Raw genomic sequence first — 20887 nt, 5'->3', positions numbered from 1 at the left:
CTCTGCTTAGAGAAGCTTTTAAACAAGATATGAAGTGAGGCATAAACCCCAATTACAAGCACCATTATCCTGTATGTAACATAATTATAAGCTTCTTTAATAGTGGTCTAGCAATAGAAGTCTAACATTTTAACGAGATTATTCACATGTCTAATAAGATTGCAGGTAAACAGAAACAGAAAATTATTTCCCATGTGGTGAGGAAGGTTCTTAGTGATGTATCACACTAACTTTATGGTGATTATGAGAAGTTACCACCACACATCTTTTCTCCCCTCCATATAGCTTTGTTAAACATATCCTGGGTCAAATTGAACATGGCTGTGTCACAAAAGTTGGTGAACGCTACTGACGCATTCTGCACTTGTGGCTTCCGTTACCAACTTGTAGACTCAGAGCCCAAGCCAAAATTTAAACAAAGAAAAGCTCCCTCCAAAGCTGGAGAAGAGCTTCTACAACACAATGAGTACCAAATCCTGTGACAAGTAAACTAACTGGTGTATAAAACTGTTGGAGTGTCCCTTTAGGTAAACATATCAAACATTTGCTGGTTCCAGCTTCTCAGATGGCAGGATTTCCTAATTGTCCTTTTTATATCATTGCAAATTAAAAACTTTTTTCTTTTGGACTGCTGATTGGCATCTTTGTCTAAATATAAAAAAAACAAACAAAAAGACACTATTAATCACCAACCAATAAAAGATTAGCAGATTATCCTGCTGTACTATATTTAAGATTTCACCAAATCATGTAACAGGTTTCTCAAACACATATTATCTCATACTTCGGGACACTGGCTGCTCATCAGCAGTGTCACTGTGTCACTTCAGCCTCCGCATTCTGTCACTCAGCAATTGCTAATGGCCTATACAACAGCAACCTGTCTCTGCAGCACTCTATACAGCCTTGATAAAGTGAAGCACCTTACACTCTGTATGGGGGGGTTACTGTGAGCAAGATAGAGCGGGTAGTGAGGTATTGTCATCTTAAGCTCCAATACATTAACCCTCTCCTACAAAGATGTTTAGGCTTACCCACCTAGCATTCAACAAGCCCTCTGGGACATGCATCAGGGGGAGGGTGACACATGAGAGCCACATGCATGAACACAGACACGTTTGTGAATCTGCATTTATTTGTATGTTAGTGATAAATAAGCTTGCAGGGACTCCTGCCTGTCACTCTCAGTTTCCTTCTTCATTTTCACCACTGCATTAATTATGCGAGTCACTGATAGATGCTTTCCACAGTGTCTTAGCAGAATCATAAATCCTGTATCAGTAAATCAGACAGATGACTGAAATCAGTCCCTTTACATGGGGAGAAAAGAGCAGCACACAAAGGACAATGAACATTAACAAATGAGTGTAATACGTTGCATGATTACAGGTTGATAGAGTCCTAATATTCACACCTGACAAAAAGTAAATATTGTGATGTGAATTTCTCATTTCTATATTGTAGTGCAGCAGTACCAATCTCACTTAATTTCAGGATGTCACTAAGTGAACAGTTGGATCATAATTTTCACATATTCAGGTTTCAATGGAGACTTTTTAACAACGCCACAACTTCAACCTGTCCATTCTAATATCCATTAGAAGGAGAACTTCAGAACTTCAACACTGAACACGCTAATCAACTAGACTGTTTCCCAGCAATGCGAAAGATGTAAAATCTGAGGTATCTGCCAATTTTAGCATAGGCATAAATAATCTACTCATAAACTGTGCAAAGCATGCATTACACAGCTCTAAAGATTATTCTCTAATTTTGCAACATTAAAAAGCCTGACAAATTCACATGCCACTTTTAAAGCAATTCATTTTGTGTCACAAAGGAAGATTTCAGGCATAATAACTTAACTGCATCAACGTCATTCTTCGCATGCTAACCCACAGCCTACCTTGGTAAATATACAGTTCTGTGTTATGAAAGTGTTCAAAATTATCTGTGTTAAAAATATGACATAGCAACTTTTGCTTTTCTCTGCAAACAGATGTGATTTCATTTAGTCTGTGTGCACTGACCACATGCTACCAATCAATGAGAAGACAGATTCCTAAATAGAAAAAAAAAAAAATGTAAGTAAGTGGCTGCACCATTTTTTAGAATAGCAGTAGAGTGAGCAGGAGACTTGATGAATACCTGTAGTGTAGTATCATGAGGAGTGTGTGTTTAATTGGTGGGATGAATATTGTTCTGGGCGGACTGAAAACTGCAGCCCGCTCAAGACTCCTGTCTGAACTTGTTTTGCTCACAAACAAGGATATGAAACAGAGATTATTGGTGCCACTTGAAATCACAAATACACCAAACTGCTAAAGAAAAATGCAATGAGTTTAATCAGTTACCACAAATAAAAAGCAGCTTAATGCCTATAAAAAGCAGAAGTAACAACTCTGTAACAATGTGTTGCAGTTTTCCAAGAAGTCTCATTGTAATCTATTATAGTGACTTTCAGTAGTATGAGGAGATGGGAAATATTAGCTGGTAATCCATGACGAATGAGGTGTTCCAAGTTTTCCCTCAGGGTGGACCACAGGCACACGGATAAACACATCAATTGTTAGCGTTTGCACTTAAACCTCTAACGTCACTACTTATCACACCCTGAGAAGGACTCTCGTAGTGCTGCCCAGTGAACCGGTATGTTGTTGCAGGTGCCCAAGCTGTTCTGGGAGACTTTATATTAAAGGCTGTCATGTATTCCTTTGATAGTGAAAAAGAAGCAGACTAATAAGAAGGTGCATACAAAGGGGGTAGGAAAAGCAATAATAAAAAGATAAACAATGACTGTTATTATCCCTGGTCCAGCTACCCTGCTATTCCACAAGTATTAAAATGCATCTGATTGGCAGAAGTTGCCTTTTGGATAACCGAGAAGGAAGTTGTCCATGAAGACAGCAACTACAGAGTCTGTTGTTCTTTAATCCCACAGTAGGACAGGCCACAACGTAATCAGACCCCAGATCTGTGGCTAAAGCTACAATCAGTCCAGTTTAGAGCAAACAGAACAAAGAGAGAGACAGAGAGGAAGGCTTTCACACAGCGAAGAGGGGAGAGCGAGTGCAAGAATTAAAGGGCAGCTCACTCCTGATGATGCACAGAGAGAGGACGAGTGAATGAATGAGATTTTGATGTTGTTGCACATTCCCTGAGCCCCACGTGCTCACTTTTCTTTTTATTTTTCTTCTCCTTCTTCCGACTCCCTCTTTTCCTCTCCTTTTGTTTTGTTTAAAATTTAACAAGGTCTGGAACAGTGGAGGGCTGAAGTGGGCATCCGGGGTGTTTTGGCTCAGCTTCATGTCACATGCAGGCGCCATGTGAACACAGTGGCACTGGGGGAGAGGGAGGTGGGTGATGGGGTGCTGTGGCAGGAGGGCAGCGAGAGTGAGAGAGTGAGAGAGAGAGAGAGGGAGAGGGAGAAAAAATAACTAAGGATGGGAACTCTTTATCAAGAGGAACCGAGAAGCAGTTCGAGTTAGAAGAATATGATATTTTTGAGAGTGCCACCACAAATCAAATATGAACAACACTGGCCAGCACAAAATAAAGAATAGCAAAATAAAACTGAATAAAAGTGCAATGGATTTGGGATTGGGTAAGTGAGAAGTAACTTCCAGGGCTGGAAACAGGGCTTTCTTTAAGTTTCACAGATCCCAGACATACTACTTAGTTTACACATATATGTGTAATTGAATTCAATCCAATATTAATAGTCCCATAATGAAGCATATAAGTTAAGATCTCTTTACTTTGTCTGTAATAATCAATTTACCTACAACTTTCACAAAAGGGTCTTCTTAATCTTCATTGTGTGTGTATATGTATATGTGTGTGTGTGTGTGTGTTTGTATATATATATTCAAACTCCTATTAGCTCTGCTTTTCATTTCCACAAACTCATTAGGGACGTATTTGGCCCTGTTCACTAGTGACAAAAACTATTAGAGCAATAAGTGTGAAACAAAACAGAAAAACAGAAAACCAAAACAGTGAGCTAAAAGGCACAAAAACATTTAATAAGGACCTTCTCAGTGGGTTCATTAGTACATAGAGTGGATTACGTCAAGTAGTGATACATCCAATGTGTTAACTGTTTTTTAAATATACTCTTATGGTAATATTTGCATACTAAGTATAGGGTTTATATTTGTAACCTAGTAGTTTTAAATTGTATTCAGGGGTTTTAGTATTCCTTCCAGCACACGCTCCAGCCACTCAAAATTAGATTCACAAAAATGAAATATATAGTATGTCTACTGCACTGCATCAGACAGATGATGTCTCTGGTAACTCATTTAAACATAGTTCTACAGGGTAAATAAAGATTTGACATTGCAGCATGTACAGTACCTCTAGGATCAAAGTATTATGCCTGTACGTTAACTGCTGTGTTGTGCTTTATGTGCTGTATGGGCTGTGGCAGCATCCTCTTTCCATTTGCTTTCAAAGCCTTCCTCTCAAAAGTAACACTTGCCAATGAGGAAGTATCCTTGTTGTGCTTCAGCAGTTTTCGAGAGAGATGAACTTTAAACTAGGTCATTTCATATCAACAACTCTGTTCCTTTTTATTAGAGCAGAGTCCGAAGAAACAAGCTCAGCTCCACCCAAACACAACTTATCTAGCTGTGTCCAGATGACACAAACAAAGATTCTGGGACAGTGTGATACAGCTCTGAATTCCATTCACACAATACTGTTTGCAAAACACTCCATCTCCTCAGGTTTTTATTTCTGTGTGGCAGGAAAGTGTCTCTGTGAAAACAATATCACCAATAACCAGCTGTCCAACACCTAACTGATCATATCCACATGCAATTGGTCATTGCGTTTTAAAGTAAATAAAAATCTTAGAAATTGGAATTTTGTGTGTGTAGTAGCCTCTCTGGAGACTAGGGCTTTGTAAAACAAATCAGTGTAAGCACCACTGGAGCGATGGTATTTAAAAACCTCCTATCCAGGAACTGACATAGTTTTGTCCTGTATACTAGCAGGCATGCAGGCTGTGTGTTCCCTAATCACTATTTCTGGGCCTCTTTAATGCTAAGGGTTGCAGATGTTGTCTGGTATTAGGCTGTGCTGCTGCTGATCAAAGCTGGGGAGAGTGAGCCCCTGCTGGCCTGCCTCTAATCCCCCTGCCTCATGCATGCGGTCAGTACAGGGGCTGGCGCTCAGCTCCGGGGACAGTCAACCTACTCCATGACCCCACTGAAGGGGGAACCTTTTGCCCCGTCTTTGCTCACATCTACTCCAAACCTCCGAGATTTCTGAGGATCATTCGGCAAGGGCAGTTTGACAGACAGCTGAGAGGCCAAGCTGCTCCTAAAACCTGCTACCCAACCCCCTTTCCCAATTCCCTATCTCAGAAAGTGCCAGCAGGCAGACAGGAGTGACATAGCAGCATGACATTGTTCAGCCTAGATTTAGCTGCTTACCACAAAGCAATGAGAATTTCAACTGCATATACCCCTTCTGCTTTTTTACTTATTTCCACAGGGGGCACAAACTAAAAGCAACTGTATACCAAAGCAAGCATACACACCCAAAGAGAGACAAAGCAGTGAGGAAAGTGTGTGCTCCACCTGCAGAAATAATGGCCCATTCTATTTTTGCCTTTTATTAATATTTTTAAAAGGACAATTACGAGGGTGTCCGGTCCATCTTGCAATGGGGAGAAAAAAAAGCTAGGCAGAGATAAAAAGATATGGGAAGCTAAATGGAAACTGTCAGATGGTGTGAGGGAGGAGGAGATGAGAGGAAGGATAGTGAGAGGAGAAGGAGGGGGATAGATCATGAGAGAAATTGAGAGACGGAGGAAGATTCAGCGTGAGAGGAGAGATGGAGGTGGGAGGATGTCAGCCAAGAAGGCAATCTATATTAGACAGAAAGCAGTTCCCCTGGCTTTAACTTCTACAAACTGACACCACCATCCTCTCAATGTTCGCCTCAGTAAACAGACACACACATGCAAATCTTTAGATGGCTCAGTACTGATGCTGTGTGACCATGTTTCATTTAAGACTGCTCCTCCACGTGTGGCTCGCACGTGAAATACACCAATCAATTCTTTGATCACTTGCTTTTATCTTGGGTGCACACATAAACGAGTGAACGCAAGAACATTAGCGCACACGACACATGTGCGGACTGGAGCTCTGGAACGTGTGAAATCTGATTACACAATTACATAATGACTCAGCAGTGGGCCCTTTAAAAAAGTCCATTAGCTGTCAGGCGAAGACATAGATGTGAGAAAGGATGAGGAAGCCTAGTGCCTAAATTCTGCAGAGATCTCCCAGGAGTGTTTGCATGCATGGGAATACTATAGTTTCAGCAAACATAGGGAATGTTTTATAGATTTATTTGAACCTGACACTTCCAATTGCAATTCAAAGTGCAATTCATAAATCCCTAGTGACCAGTAAAACATTATTTTTAACAACAAAATTCATTCAAACTAAACCACTTATTGTTATCACGATAGCCAGTGACCGTTCATAAAAACAGAAAGATGACAAAAACTGTGCAGACTGTTGTCCTTCTGCCTTTGAAAATGTTTTCATAGAGATGCAAGTGTGAGTGTAGGAGCAAGCTGGCGTGCTGACTGTACGATGAGAGCGACGTGGCACCGACAAGACAGAGTGAGCGGTTCTCGGCTTAATAGCTGCCACAGAGCGTACTGGAGAAATCTAGGAGCTTCATTAAGCCTCTGTGGAGTTCTTGAAGTTATCATGTCACCAGCCACTGCCTCCTCAGAGAAGGCCGGAGTTAAGAGCACAAAGAAGCAGCCTTGAATTGGGAATTCTCAGCTTTTAGAGTAATTGACCTAACACTATCTTCTTAAAATGTTAACATCCTGTGTCTACATGAAATAAAAATGCATCGGTAGGAGTCAAGTGAATACGCTGCTTCCAATAATGAAACCTTTCATCATATAAAGGTTTTAAAAAAAAGCTTCAAGTTGATCAGTTTAATAATTTTAGGATTTTACTTGGCATTTTGTTAAAAAATATTTAACTGTGTACAAGTTACAAAATACACTACACACACTAAAAATGAAAGTAAGTATGGGCACATGGTTTGGATTCTTAGAAAGATGACGATCTGTCATTTACAAATTCTCTGGAGTTAAACCAGGTGATGACAACAACGCAGAATGTTGGTTTGCAAGGGGAGCCTGTTTCTCAAAGCAATAAAAACTTAAATCATTGCTTGAATTTTATAAATAAGCATCTCAATAACAGTGAGACAACAAGCATTGAATCAAGATTTGTTGTGACAATCATTGCAATGAAACTTTATATTAAAATGTGCGATACAAAAGATTCAATGTGTTATTTTGGGAATTCCCAGTAGTACCCCTATTCACAGCATTTGATGAAATTAAAATAGCGGTTTTGTTTGCCACAAATGTGAACAGCTATAAAAATTTGTGAGCAGCTACATCTTATGATTTTGTTGTGTAAAAACAGAGTCATTATCTGAAACATTTCATTACATATTGTATCTCTGTTTTTATTAGTTCTGCATGAACGGTTCTTTCTGCCAAGTTCACCTTGTTGGCAGAGACTGAGAACAACAAGGGAATTAGCTGAAAATTGGGTGCAGCATACTGAAGCTGTTATCGACCATGACTTTGTTTCACAGAAGCTTGAGCTATAAACCTGCACAGAGCTCAAAAGAATTAATACCTCGATAGTTTCGAGGCCAGGGTACGCCACTGGTCATTAACTGTGCTCATAAAGCAGGTCAAATCTTAACACCACTTTAGATTTACAAGGAACAGCTTTTAAAAAGCAAACATTTCAACTTTAACAGGCTGAGCAGAGAGCTCACAAAAAGCAGTGGGTATGCCGGATGAGCGTGAGTACCCTGAGTAGGCTAATGAATCTAAATAATTTAGTGTTCTGCTTTGGTTTGGTTAAGAACTCTGGGTCCTCAGAAACCCTGTGCCAGACTGTGTTAGGGTTTACTATGCCAGTCCCTTTCCTTGCAAGTCCACAAACACACACACACAAACACACTACTACCTCTGGATAAAGGACCAGCACAATCCAAGCAGGGGGCACATTTATTACTTGCTGGGCTAAGGATCTTCTGTCCTTGAAGCACTATCGCGGTGAACCACACTCACCTGTAGTCTTCTGTATATTATACATGTGTGACTGCAGTTAGAAAAACCAAACTCTCATGGGGAAGTGTAGCTATATTTAGACATATGGCACTTTGGGCTTGTCATAAACATAATGTGATGGTATTGATTATTTTAGTCTATGTTATTTTCCTCTTTTTGCTTGCACTCAAACCCCAATGAAGTTGGTTAAGCATTACAAGAGGCTCCTGTGTGGGCAGCTCTGAAAGGATCACTCGTCAGCCTGCCAAAGAGGACAGCGGCTCTTTGATCTAGGTGGCCTTCTGTATGCATGTGTGTGTGTGTGTGTGTGTGTGTGTTTGCATGTCTAGCAGAAGAAAGTGACTTCTCTCATCTAGCCACTGTGGAGTCTGTACACTCCAAGCATGACCTGACCCCTTTAAAGTCAAACTAGCCTCTGCACTGTCCAAAGGATCTGGCAAAGTTTACCATGGCAACTCCTCCACTTAATGGCCTCTTCCCTTAATTTCCCTGTTTCTCTAATCATGCTGAGTGCCTCGTTTGTTGCTCTTATTAAAGATAGAGTTTATTAGCTGTTCATACGCATAATATCTAGGTTACCATTGAAACTGCACAGCACTCTTATTGAGCATGTAAGCTATAAAAGAGAGTTTAGATACTGGACCTCTCGTATCAAAGGCCACTCTGCATGCATAGGCATGCAAACAAAAAGGCCTTCACTGTGAATGAGGTCTACAGTTGTGGCAGCTGTGCCTGAGAGTCAGCCAGCAAGTCAGCTGAGGCTGGTTCCATCTCCACTATCTGAGCAGGACAACCATTCAGAGTCAGCTCAACATGTGTCAGCACAGTATTTTCCTGTATACCCCACCCCCCCAATGCACTCACTTCATCCTCAGCAGCAGACATGCTTGACATTTTAGAGGAGCCTGCGTACATTCCTAACATGCTTCCATTGAGTAAGGAAGTGGAAGAAAAGAATGCCAGACATGTCACAAAGCCATCAGCTCAGCTTTATCTTCACAGTCCATGCTTCTGCGTGTATTTATGAAAGTACTTTTCAGTGTCCTTCTGCATGTGACTGAATGAAAATTAGGGCTTTTGTGTTGACTGCAGCCTGAGCTCTGAGTGGTATTATTGGCTGGGAGGCTGGAGAGAGAGAGCTCAGGTGACCAGAGTTAAGCTGTCTCACATGTGATGTGGAAGCGTCAACAGAGGGGCATCAGGACGTCTTTTCCCCACTTTTAGTTTCTGCTGGTTGGGCTAAGTTGCCTGCACAAAGGTTGAGTAGGAATCGTTTATTTTCTTCGCTTAATCTGCATCCATCCACACAATGTGCATGCTCGTACAACCTGCCATATGATGCTATCGAAATCACATTATTCTAACAGAACCTTGAGCAAGCTGCTATTTCAAGAGCACAATAGGTCATGAAGGACATGCAACTGTAAACGTGAGCACATGTGGTCATTTTCAGCTTTGTATTGAGCGACCTCCAGTTCAACAGCCTCTCGGAACAGGAAGCTAGAGTCAGGGTTAGCCTCTTTTTTTTGCAGACCTAACAAACAGATTCTCCTCAACTGTCATTACCAGACACTAAGTTTCACCCCCCCCCCCCTTCAATTCTCTCAGCACGTACACCAATAGCATCAGTGGTGGAGGCAGTGGCATGGTGAAGAAAAGGGCTTCCTGAGCTTTGGAGGAGCATGTTAACCCAGCTTGGCAGGCAGTTAGTTAGTGTGACAGTGGCTGCAATGGATGCCAATAGGACAGGCACTGTGCCGCATCTCAATGACTAGAATTCAGTGATTCCACAGAGAGGGTTTATGGTCCTCCCAGCCATACTGCTCCCACCCCTATGCTCCATCCAACCACAAAGGCATTCAGCCTTTTCATTTGGATGATAATGGGGCAAAAGCCGGAAAGGGCCCCATGTCTGAGCACCATAAGTTGCAGTGATGGTTTTGTGGCGATGTCATGCGTGTCCATGGGAGCACATTGTGCTGCTGGAGTCCAACAAAGACAGTCAACGACAGAGGAAACAAACAAAAAAGATAAACAGACCCAAAATTGTAAAAGAAGTTCATTGGGCAAGGTAAATCCGGCAAACTAGTAGCCTTTAGAGTGTGACCACACTCTGACTCATTAACGCTGGTTGGAACTGAGCATAGTAAACCCTCACCAGGATGTACATACTCTAAATTGCTGCTGCAGTTATCAGTAAAGCACCTTGCACAACAGTGTTCACAAACATGTCAGGTGTGACAATAATATCAGGAACATGTGATCTGTTTTCCCCCAATCTTACAGGAATTCAAACACTGAGAGCTTGTTCAGTGTTCAAACTAAGGAAATGCACTACCCTCCTACAAAAATAACCTTTTAGGGGAAAAGTAAAAGAAACAGTTCCTCTGTTAATACAATGACATAACATACACCTGCATGAATGCACCCATCTCATTCTGTGATACAGGTTGATAAACTGTTCCAAACACCACAGCACTAAGCATCTGTAGCCCAAACTGTGAACAGAAGATGGCCTCAACAAATCCTAAGTCTGATCATGGCAGAATGCGATTATATCTGAATGCATCATCTCACTTACCTGCATAGAAACGCAACAAGGAGCCGATTTCTGTGTTAAGCCCTTCCTCTTGAACTCTCCACGGGTCCCTAAATCCAAGCTTAAAGAGAAAGTCGTTCTGGATCTGCAGAGGCCTCTCCTCCGGGCTCAGCCTCCTGACAGCTTCACCATGCAGCTGAACATACAGCATGGGGCTGGTATCACAGGAATCTCCATTGTGGTCAGCTGTCAGCCCTGATTTTACAGCACCTTGGCCACAGTCTGGATCTTGGAGGTCAGGTGTATTACTTGTAGAACAGGATCTTGACAATGAGCCTGCACTACTGCTGGGTGGCAGGCTGCCCAGACTGTGTGGGTTTTGTCTGCTATCTGGCTCTATATTGTTTGTCATGTCATTTAAATGCCCCATATTGCACTGCTTGTAGTTGGCAGTGACAGCAGTGATGCCATTGGTGTGATGCTGGGAGATGGCGTCTATGCTTGAGCTGGATACAGGACAGTCGAGCTCAAGTTCATCCGAAGAGCTGCCATACATGTCGTGGCCCTCTGTGGCACTATCAAAAGAAGGGCTGAGGATGGATGCCTCTGTGCCCAGAATCATGTCATCACTGAGGGAGTCTCTGTGCTCGCTGAGCCGAGCCCCAGAGCTCAGATCATCAAATGCACTGCTCTCCACATCTGAGCCAGAATTTAATCCGTAGCTGTCCAGACCATTCCTGTGCTCCGAGTCATCATCGTTGGGGGTATCCATGTTTGAGTTAGAATTTAAATCAGACAGTGAGCAGGTTATGTTATCTTGTGATTCTGATTCTGGAGTGAAAAGTTTTCCATCAATGTCCTGTTGCTTTTGCCTCTCATCTGCATTCTCCATGAGCAGCAGTCTCAGTCTGTCACTTGGATGGTCCCTTAAGTCTGTGCTTTCCAGGGCAGTAAGGTGGTTGCATTTTATACTTGATTCTTCGTTAATCTTGCATACATTGACATTAAATGCATACTTCACATTGCAGTTGCCGTTTTGGTCAGTCTTCGGGCTTTCTTTACAAAAAATGCGCATAACGGAGCTCGACTTGCTGCAGAGTTTACTCAGACGGAGCGCCACCTCGCCGGCTGTGGTGTCCATAGTGCAAAGGACCGGTCTGGGATATGAGGGCGTCAGTCTTTCGTGGACATGTATACAGCCCCGGTGGAGATCTGCTCTCACCCACTCGCGATCTGCAGACTGCAGCTGCATGTTCTGCCGGTGCTTCAGCAGGGTCTTCCGATCCAGACTCCGAGTGTGCAAAGACGCAGAGGACAGGGCCGAGTTCATCTTGGCGCCGCAGGCGGCGGTGACAGCTGAGGTGGTGCTGGCTGCAGCTGCCGCCGAGAGGTTCCTCTTCAAGCGCCTCCGTCTCAACAGGAGAGAGCTGGAGTTGCTGGACGAGCCCCGGCCATTAGACGCCACAGTTCGGTTTGACGCACTAGATCCCGCCGTAGAGGCGGAATGAGAAAGGCTATTCCCGTTCTTTGCCTCTACGCGGGAGGCTGCCAAATGTCCACCGCCATCATCCGCTGGAGTCCCCCGGGCGACAGGCAGTCCACCGGGCTTCTTCATCAACTTGGTCGCGCCTCCATCCGACGCGCCGTCCTCAGCGACAGCCTGCACACTTTCCATCTCTGCCAATGAAAAGTCCCCCGCTCTTAATAAAAAACGCTGCGCACTTGGTTACACCTACAACCCCTACATTTAAAAGCCCGAATACGTGTCCACGGTGGTAAATGTCCGCCAACTGGGCGGTGTTGCCGACTTATTCCACTAGTAGTCATTCACTTCGTGTCTCCTCCGCTGCTCCAAGATAACATTTTACCGATTCAATTCGCTGGGAAGAGGCTGGGAGCGTGCGGACCGAGCAGGGCGGAGACGTGACTGCGCGTCCCATTTGGACCAAAACACGACGCTCGAATATGAAATGAACGTCGGCCGACCTCCTACGCAAATGCCTCCTGATATATATTCATGAGGACGACTCAAGATGGGGTCGCCAACAACAACGCAGTGCACTGTGGGAAGTGGATTGCATAGGTTGGCGCACGACCGGACGCCGGCGCTGGGGAGAAATACATTTCCCGTGAGGCCGCTCTTCAGTTTGAGTCAGGTGAGGCGGCGAACAGACGAGAGGCGTAAACATAGCTCGTATAAAATGTTTGGAGTCCAACTGTAGCGCTGTTTACCCGCTGTCTGCTCCAGCGTTGTGCGTAATGGGTCTGTCGGTGCCCGATAAAACTGCACACACTAAAACTTAGCAGCCATTCCCACCTCTTGATCGTTGGGATTTGACATTGATTCCTCACATTCCGCCGCATGGCATCATTCAGCCCCCCCCCCTGCACGTGTAATAATTTTATTGCACTGGTGACGAGGCGAATAAGTTCAGCACCATCTCATCAGGACGCCATTTCACAAGGCCACACAGCCACACTCGGCCTCTATTCTGGTGCATTTCTCGCCATCTAGTGGATCAAACCTCAACACTTGAATGCAACTTCTTTTTTTTTTTTTTCCTGTTGAGGACAGAGCGACCCTGAATGAAAGGACAGTGAATTCATAGGGTGTGTGTTTTTATTCAGGTCACCCTTATTCTAAATGTGGTGAGGACAACTTGGGTTATGTAGTTAGTACAGTCTCACTGTCAGATGCATCATAGGAATCCATATAATTGCGTTATATCTGGTATTCAGTCTCTACCTGTTCATTAGATATCTTCTATTACAAAAAGTAGACTTCTGAGTGTAAAGCTGTTTAAAACCTTTAGTGTTATGTGTCATTTTAGAATAAAAACAACTAATGTGGGAAGATATCTAAACTAATTTTTACATAACTCTGCTCCATGGGCTGTGTTTAATCACAAAAGATCTATTTCTAGTGTCATATTTATGGTTGTAGTCATGTTTTTAGTATCTATAAGACTATGATGTAAATGTAAAGGGAGAAAGACTTTTAATGTGTTACATTTTTTAAGTCGGTGCCTGGTCTTTGTCAGTATTCAGTGTGACAAGTGGAGGTTCGCAACCTCTTTACAGAATGTGTGCCAAGCAAGTAGTCGCAAGGAATTCCCTTGTGGTCCAATTGTGCATGTATTTTGCCTTGCTTGCCATCTTAATACATGCCATAGTATACTGCAGAAGTAGTTGGAGTGGGTAGTGTGTGTACAGTGACTCATGAGGACTATTCATGCAAGTCATCATTAAAATTACTTTTAAAAAAAGCCTGGAAGCAGTAGAACCTGTTGCTGAATCAATAACTCTCTTTTAAAGTAACAGGCTTCATAGTCGGATACACAAATAAATGACTTTGGTTAAATGAGAATGAAACGATGACTTGTGAAAGTATGTTATACCTTGAGCAACACACACACACAAAATCTTAATAAAGCAAAAGAAATCGGCATTCAGAAATGGAATTTAATTGGCATGATGTATCCTTTACATGGTAGTCTGTATTTCAAAAAGAGAAAGAAAAAAAAATTCAAATTTGTTCAGTTGCTTCACCACATGTAAAAGGAAATTATAGGATTATTGCTGAATTCATGTTCCTTGATTCCAGCAAAATCAAAATCATGCTAGTGGCTCAGGTTGTTTCCAAGAGTTGAAAATGAGATCTGGAGTACATTTGTATAAATTCATTCCTATTAGGATCTATTGTTTTGAACCTACAAATGGAAAAAAAAAAAAAAAGACATGATGCTGGAATCATACAGAAACTGGTTCTAAAACAAAATACCATACATTTCAAGTCTCTGAGATTAGATGACCCACCTAAATCCTGATTTTGACATGAGTTGTGTAATGATTCTAAAGAGAGCTGCTTTAAACTGTAACACATTGCCATTATTACTATTTCACATACAGTATAAACCATTAAGGGCAAAACTATTTTGCATTTGGGTCCCAGCTTTTATCGGGTCATGTGTCCATCAACAGTGGTGATCTTGAAAACAAGGGAGAGCACACTTTCCAAAATGCATCGTAGTTGGCAGCTAGTAACCGTTCATCTCTCCTACCTTTCTTCATCTGACAATCAAGATATTGCAACTTTAGAAGTAATGCAGTAAAAAATAATAAAAATATTCTGTATACATTAAGCTCATGAGCATTGAAATACTGGTGTAGGATCTGTGATCATGTAACAAGACCATTACAAGTGAAGAGACAAACTGGTCACAGATTAGAAATCCAACAATATTATACACACTTGGGCCCTGACCTTAAAACAGTGACCTTTGTAAAGCCTTGACAGTGCAAAGAATTTGAGCAATAAAAAAATTAAAAATCCTGACTCAATAAATCCATTAAGTCCAGTATTTCAGGTTGTTTTTTTGTTTTTTTTTTACGTTGATAATGCATCACTGTGTTCAATTTAATCACAAGTTCGAGAAGTGAATCAAATCTTGCCTGAATGTGTAAGTTAATATGTCAGAGAGGCAGATTTTTGAAGTGGCTCAGTCGAGAAAAAAATCCTCCTGAATAAAGCTTTCTTAAAATAAAGTACGGTATATAAAAAATTAAAACCCTGAAGTGAGGCATAGTGTTTAAGCACAGTAAAAAATGGCGGGGATACGTGTCACCTCACCTTTTCTCTACAAACAACAGATATTGCTTGCTCAAAAGCTTATATAATGACATGAGTATAAAAGTAAAGTGTATAATACAATGGACATTATGCGCAAAGATCATTAAACACACTATTGCGAACAAAAAAATGTAAGAGAGAATAATGTGGCGAGGCCTAGCTCTTGCTTTCTGTTTTAAAAATCATCACACCAAAGAGCCAGGGTATGTAAAGATGTGTAAGTGAAAAAACAATAAATAAAACTGACATTATAAAAGTTCATTTTGCACAAACTGGAACCAGAATTTTTCTGCCAGCTGCAAGTTTTACACTAATTTTTATAAGATCTGACAGGAATAAAACTTGGTCAAGCATGATTCTTCTTTAAATGTACGTTTCTCTCATCAGTATAAACAAAATGTACATTGGGAGAGAGTGCAGGCATTGCCCAGACTCCCAAATTCACAGTTAGCAATTAAATGTCAACATTGTCCATACAGTGAGAATTGCACATACAATAAAAGAGAAGGACTGATGTCTGGACTACATCGTAATGACTCAGAGGGGACTCCAGGGGGTGCTAAAGCCAAAGAAAATAAAATACTGCACATGATTTTAATGTTTGACCCTCTCTCTCCTTCCTGCGTGTCCTTCTAAGCCCTTTCCAAAGTCCTAGCAGGTGCAGTAAAGATGGGTTTCCTGTGGATTTAGTGAACTCAAGACCAATCAACACTGCATCCTGGCATAAGGGCTAGACGAGTCCAGACTGACAGCTTCAGAAAGAGGAGGGATAAAAACACGTCCACTGAGACAAGTCCACCGGTGTTATTGATGAACCAAGGAGCGATGGCCCCCAGAAGATGTGTCAGTCAATTGCAAATAGACATAAACTCTCCTGCTGTCCAATTCACCACCGACAATTCACCACCGAACTGAGCGCCTGCCTGAGAGCTCAGGAGAGAGGTTTAGGAGGCAGTCGAGCTAAATCCACAGAGGGGCGACGTGAACCAACTGGAGTCTTTATGTGCTACTACAGTGAATGGTGTAGAGGGGTTCTGCATCTTGTGGTGTAGTACCGACTCAGTTGTGTGGGTCTTGAAAAGGCATTTCAGAAGACATGGCCTTATTATAGAAACGGGCACCATTTTACTGTCCAGCACTTAAGGTTCTCAGTGGAGGAGAGCGCCGGTCCGGCACTGCTCGAGACAGTGATGGTCTACTATGGTCTGTGAAACCTTCAAATGCAAACATAAAAAAAACCACACACACACACACACGCACAAAAGAAAAACATTAGTTTCAAACATTTCATCCCATTTCATCACACCGGCTACAGCTCTCTGCGCGTTGTACCAACACCTAGAGCACATGAATAGCTACACCGGTATGAGGTTTATTTTTTTATTTGTTATTATTTGGCATGTATTAACATGCAGTTTAATAGAACATTACCTGGTTAAATGGCGACTTGACTCATGTACTTCCATCTCATTGCTCTTGAAATCATTGAGTTCCTTCCTTATAGCAGCCTGCAGTGGAAAAAAAAAAAAAACAAGCAAGGTTGAGAGAAGCTGTACAAGGCTTAGTACACAAACTGCAGCCTCTAAGCCCCGACTCTACCTCCTTTTAGCAAGCTTCATGCATCATTTACACTTATCTCAGGGCTATGAATGATTCTGCTGAATTATCTTCACGCATGACAAAAGCCTTCAATTTCCTCCTCTTGAGACATCTAAAAGCCTTAACAATAATATACAATCTTCTGCAGGGGCACTTGGTTAGTCAGCCGTCGTGTTTTTAACTTTAATGAAGTGTTGATGGAAAGGATTAACAAGGAGAAAAAAGAAAAAAAAGACACACTGAAATAACATCTAGACAGAGAGGTTTACTTACAGAATATCAAAGTTAGATATTTAGGTGTTACATTCTTTGGACGGAAAGAATAAAGTAATCGGTACATCTGATACTTCTCCAAAAAGCTTTCCGGGCACAAACCAATGCTATTTCCCATTTGTGAGGTTCTACACATTCTCATTTGGGACAATAAACAGTGAATCGTAGTATTTAAGTAGATCCACTGGAGCAGTGGTGGTCTGAATGCCTTGCCCAAGGGCAGCATTACTGTAAAGAGATTCTCAAAGTGGGAATGAGTCAAAGTTCCAGGAACTGAAACAGTGTGCTGAGCCTTTTTTTTTTTTTAAATAACCCCACACCCCCTTTATAACGTCATGTGCGACAGCAACCCAGCCAAATGAAGTCATTGCTTCTGCTATTCAGCATGACTCAAGGAGACGTCTCCAGCCTCCAGGGAGGATGCTTCTGTGACAGGAGAACAAACAATATTCAAATCTGTGCTAGATGGTAGAAACTGTCTGCAGAGAAGTGCTCTGGCTGAGGGGGTCCTGAGACACTGCTTATTCTTTTATGTAACGGGAGTTGTTACGTAATCAAAACGCTGAATCCCTACGACTTTCACGAGTTTTCCTCAGGTGTGACGCAAAGAAGGCAGCATATCGGCACAAAAATCAAGAACTCATTAAAAGTCAGAAGCGTGGACCACTGGGCAGAGAGCAGCAAGACCGCTCCGAGGCGTTTACTCACAAACGATATAGCTGAGGTGGAACCTGCGGCAACAAGAGGGGAGGAACACATCCTCCTACCACTTACTCTCCTGTGTTACAGGTTGCATCATTTGAAAGCGTCTCTTGATGCACAGAGACGCATGACTGGGATTGAAGAGAGTTGAAAGCAAGCAAAGAGAGATCTTGAGAAAACCAAGAATAACTAAGATTATCTCAATTTAAGGGGTGATACTGGCCTTGTCGGCTGCTGTGAGACGGGTCCAGGGTTTATCTGCCCGTCTGTCATAGTCCTGGGCGTCTGACACCTCCACATAGTCGCTGAATCGGATGAGAATTTTGGCCTGTCTCAGCTCCTCTACCGTGGGCCTCTGGCTCAGCTGGAAGAAGAAGAAAACCAGGTAAATTAGTCTTAGCCACTGTCATACAGTATATAGCGTCATATATTCAAGTCCTTGCAGAAAACTTTTCATGTCCAGTATTTCTTGTGCAGATGTGTCAGAGAGGAGCTCTAGATCACAGTGCTCGGGAGTTCAGGACATTTATTGAACCAGTTCATCAAATTAACGTTTCAGTCCCTGCAGAGTACAAGGTATTAACCTTCATAGAATAAACTATGAAGTGTGTCACTTCAGCATCCCTCGTGCTCAGCTTGAACTCACAGATGAGCACGTGATAATCCAGTTATCAAACATTATTCAGTCATTGCAACAATCTTAAACTAAGCATCTAATCTCGAAGATTTATCAAGTTCCACCAAAAACGAACTCAACACATTCAGATCATCTCTTATTTTTAAGCTGTAAAACATACCTGGTAACTTGAAAATGATTAGCAGCTGGTATGCTGTTATAAGAATTTTGTTTTTAAATGTTGTGCACAATAAGTGCACGTGATACACAGTAAGTTCCTGCAACAACAACAACAGCTGTGAGTTTCGGGGGTTTGGTTGTTGTTGTTGTTGTTGGGAGCATCATGTCTGCAGGTGAGCTCAAAGTGTTATTCTTTAATCGAAAGTGATGGGAACATGCTCAACACCACCCTGCGGGGATCACAGGATTTGGCCAGCAACATGCTGATGGGCCAAGGGCAACAAGGACATCATTGTCTCCTGGAGGGACGTTAGACCTGTAACAGACTGGATTTCACTGCTAAACACAGATGAGTCAGTGTCACAGCTTGCACCCTTTGGAACTATTTTGGACTCACCTTTCGTGTTAGCCTTCGTTTTATCTCCCTCTTCTCCTCCATTTCCTCTTGCTCATTGCGAGCTGTGGTGGATGAGAGCATAAGAGTTACAGGCATACAGAGACGCCAAACAGTCTACGAGATCTTTTGAAATTACTGAAAGGGGAACAAACACTATTTCCATAATATGGCTCATTAGATTCACACTAAACTGGATAAGTTTCTCAAAGCTTAAAATAGTTTTCATCATTGGCTGTTTAATGCTATTAGGAATGGGTATCAGGGGACAATGATTTGTTTCTTTCAAGTTGTCCCAGGGCTTTCTGCTTCATGTTTATGATCAAGTCATTAACCTATTTAAGAATAAACATTCATTTTAGATGATGAAATGCTGATTACATTAAGTTCTCATCTCCCTAAAATTCATGTTGCAAGCCAATTACAGAGACAAAAGTCTCCAGCTCAGTGGAGTAAGTTAAAAGGAAAGACAAGAGCAAACAAGAAGCATACTGGGACACGGCTACTGTTTGCAAAAGCTTCAGCAGCCAACGTGAATTTGTGCTCCTGCTAAACACACATTGTACCCAAAGTACTACTATAGAGTAAAACTCAGTTTGTTTAACCTTGGTACTGTATGGCTGTGAGTGATGCTGAGGACACGACTTGTCACTCATGAATTCTTCTACTTTGTGTTTTGCTCTTGCACTCTGCCAATCATGCACGAGCCTCTGGGAGAGCAGGAACTGCTGGTAAATCAGTCTTTGATGTGAGCACTGCAGAGTCCCAGACAACAGAACTGCTTTTCTCTGATACTGCATGTGTTTTAGCTAAGAAACCAGTCTCTCCGGACAAGACTCTTTAGGGAACACTGCTGCCTGCCTGCCTGCCAGGCTCACAAGACCAAGGAGGAATAAAGTGAGAGACATATGCCACTAGCTTTGACATAAATATGCCTATCAAAAACCAGGCTGCACCATACAGTGTGAAGCCTGCACGCGCCAAAGGTTGTTACACATATGCACTCCCGCATTGCTACAATGCTTTAAATGTGTTTAAGTGTCACATTTTCTTTTTAAGAACTTATTTGCTTTAGCAGCCTGAAAACAACGTTAAATAGACACTTACGTTTGAGGATGTTCCTCTGTTCTAGCTCCTCTGCTGTGGGTCTCTGACTCAAGCGCCTAGTGACAAACATGCAACCATGGTCAGCACATAATCACAGGTAAGAGGTCGGCAAAAACACTGAATCAATACGGGGAAAAGAGCTTTAATCCACAACGTTAACCAATTTACTTTTTAATAATCACACTGGAAACCAGTGGGGACATTTCACAGGTTATTCTTTTGTGATACACATAGTGCCAGATCAGAAAAAAAAAAGCTGCTCCTTGTTGCCTCTTCCCCACATTTCGGCACAGTTTTAACTTCCCTGATTTGACAGCAACCCTCTGCAGGGTTATCATATTGACATTTCGACACACAACATGAGTACTTTTATGACTGACAACCCAGGTCCTTGGAGGGAAATGTAATGTTTTAGTCCCAAACTGAATTAAATATAAATTTGGTGCATCCTTCCTTACTTCCAGTAGAACTTATTTATGAGAGCAACACAATTGTATATTGTCGTTTGCATCGTATTTAAGATTTTAGAGCTTGACCGGTACATTTTCCAAAACCTCAGTCGGACACGATTACAGATCCCTCTCTTTTTTATGAACAACTGCACGATAAGACTTTGGTGCAATGCAGGAAGACCAGCAAAGGCCAGATATTCCTGGAGACTCAGCTCTTATCTGATGCTTAATAGAGCAAATGTGACTAAGACACAT

General features: G+C 42.1%; 2 protein-coding genes across 3 annotated transcripts in view; both read right to left on the bottom strand.

Annotated features, from left to right (window-relative positions):
- phlpp1 (PH domain and leucine rich repeat protein phosphatase 1) overlaps positions 1-12684 on the bottom strand; it is a 35521-nt gene extending 22837 nt beyond the window's left edge. Inside the window, exon 1 of the mRNA XM_026374131.2 lies at positions 10722-12684. Coding sequence (XP_026229916.1) covers positions 10722-12354 — 1633 coding nt within the window. The 5' untranslated portion in view covers positions 12355-12684. The remainder of the gene's footprint in view (positions 1-10721) is intronic.
- Positions 12685-14123: 1439 nt separating this feature from the next.
- LOC113172530 (phosphatase and actin regulator 1-like) overlaps positions 14124-20887 on the bottom strand; it is a 36926-nt gene continuing 30162 nt past the window's right edge. For both annotated transcript variants that reach the window (XM_026375532.1, XM_026375531.1), the window contains exons 8-12: positions 20181-20236; positions 19077-19138; positions 18107-18247; positions 16741-16817; positions 14124-16523 (exon numbers count right to left, since the gene is read on the bottom strand). In XM_026375532.1, the coding sequence (XP_026231317.1) occupies positions 16508-16523; positions 16741-16817; positions 18107-18247; positions 19077-19138; positions 20181-20236 (352 nt within the window). In that variant the 3' untranslated portion in view covers positions 14124-16507. The remainder of the gene's footprint in view (positions 16524-16740; positions 16818-18106; positions 18248-19076; positions 19139-20180; positions 20237-20887) is intronic.

The sequence above is a fragment of the Anabas testudineus genome, chromosome 17, assembly GCF_900324465.2.
Source record: "Anabas testudineus chromosome 17, fAnaTes1.2, whole genome shotgun sequence".
NCBI lineage: Eukaryota > Metazoa > Chordata > Actinopteri > Anabantiformes > Anabantidae > Anabas > Anabas testudineus.
Note: the sequence above shows the minus strand (reverse complement) of the source record. Positions and strands in the feature narration are given on the sequence as shown.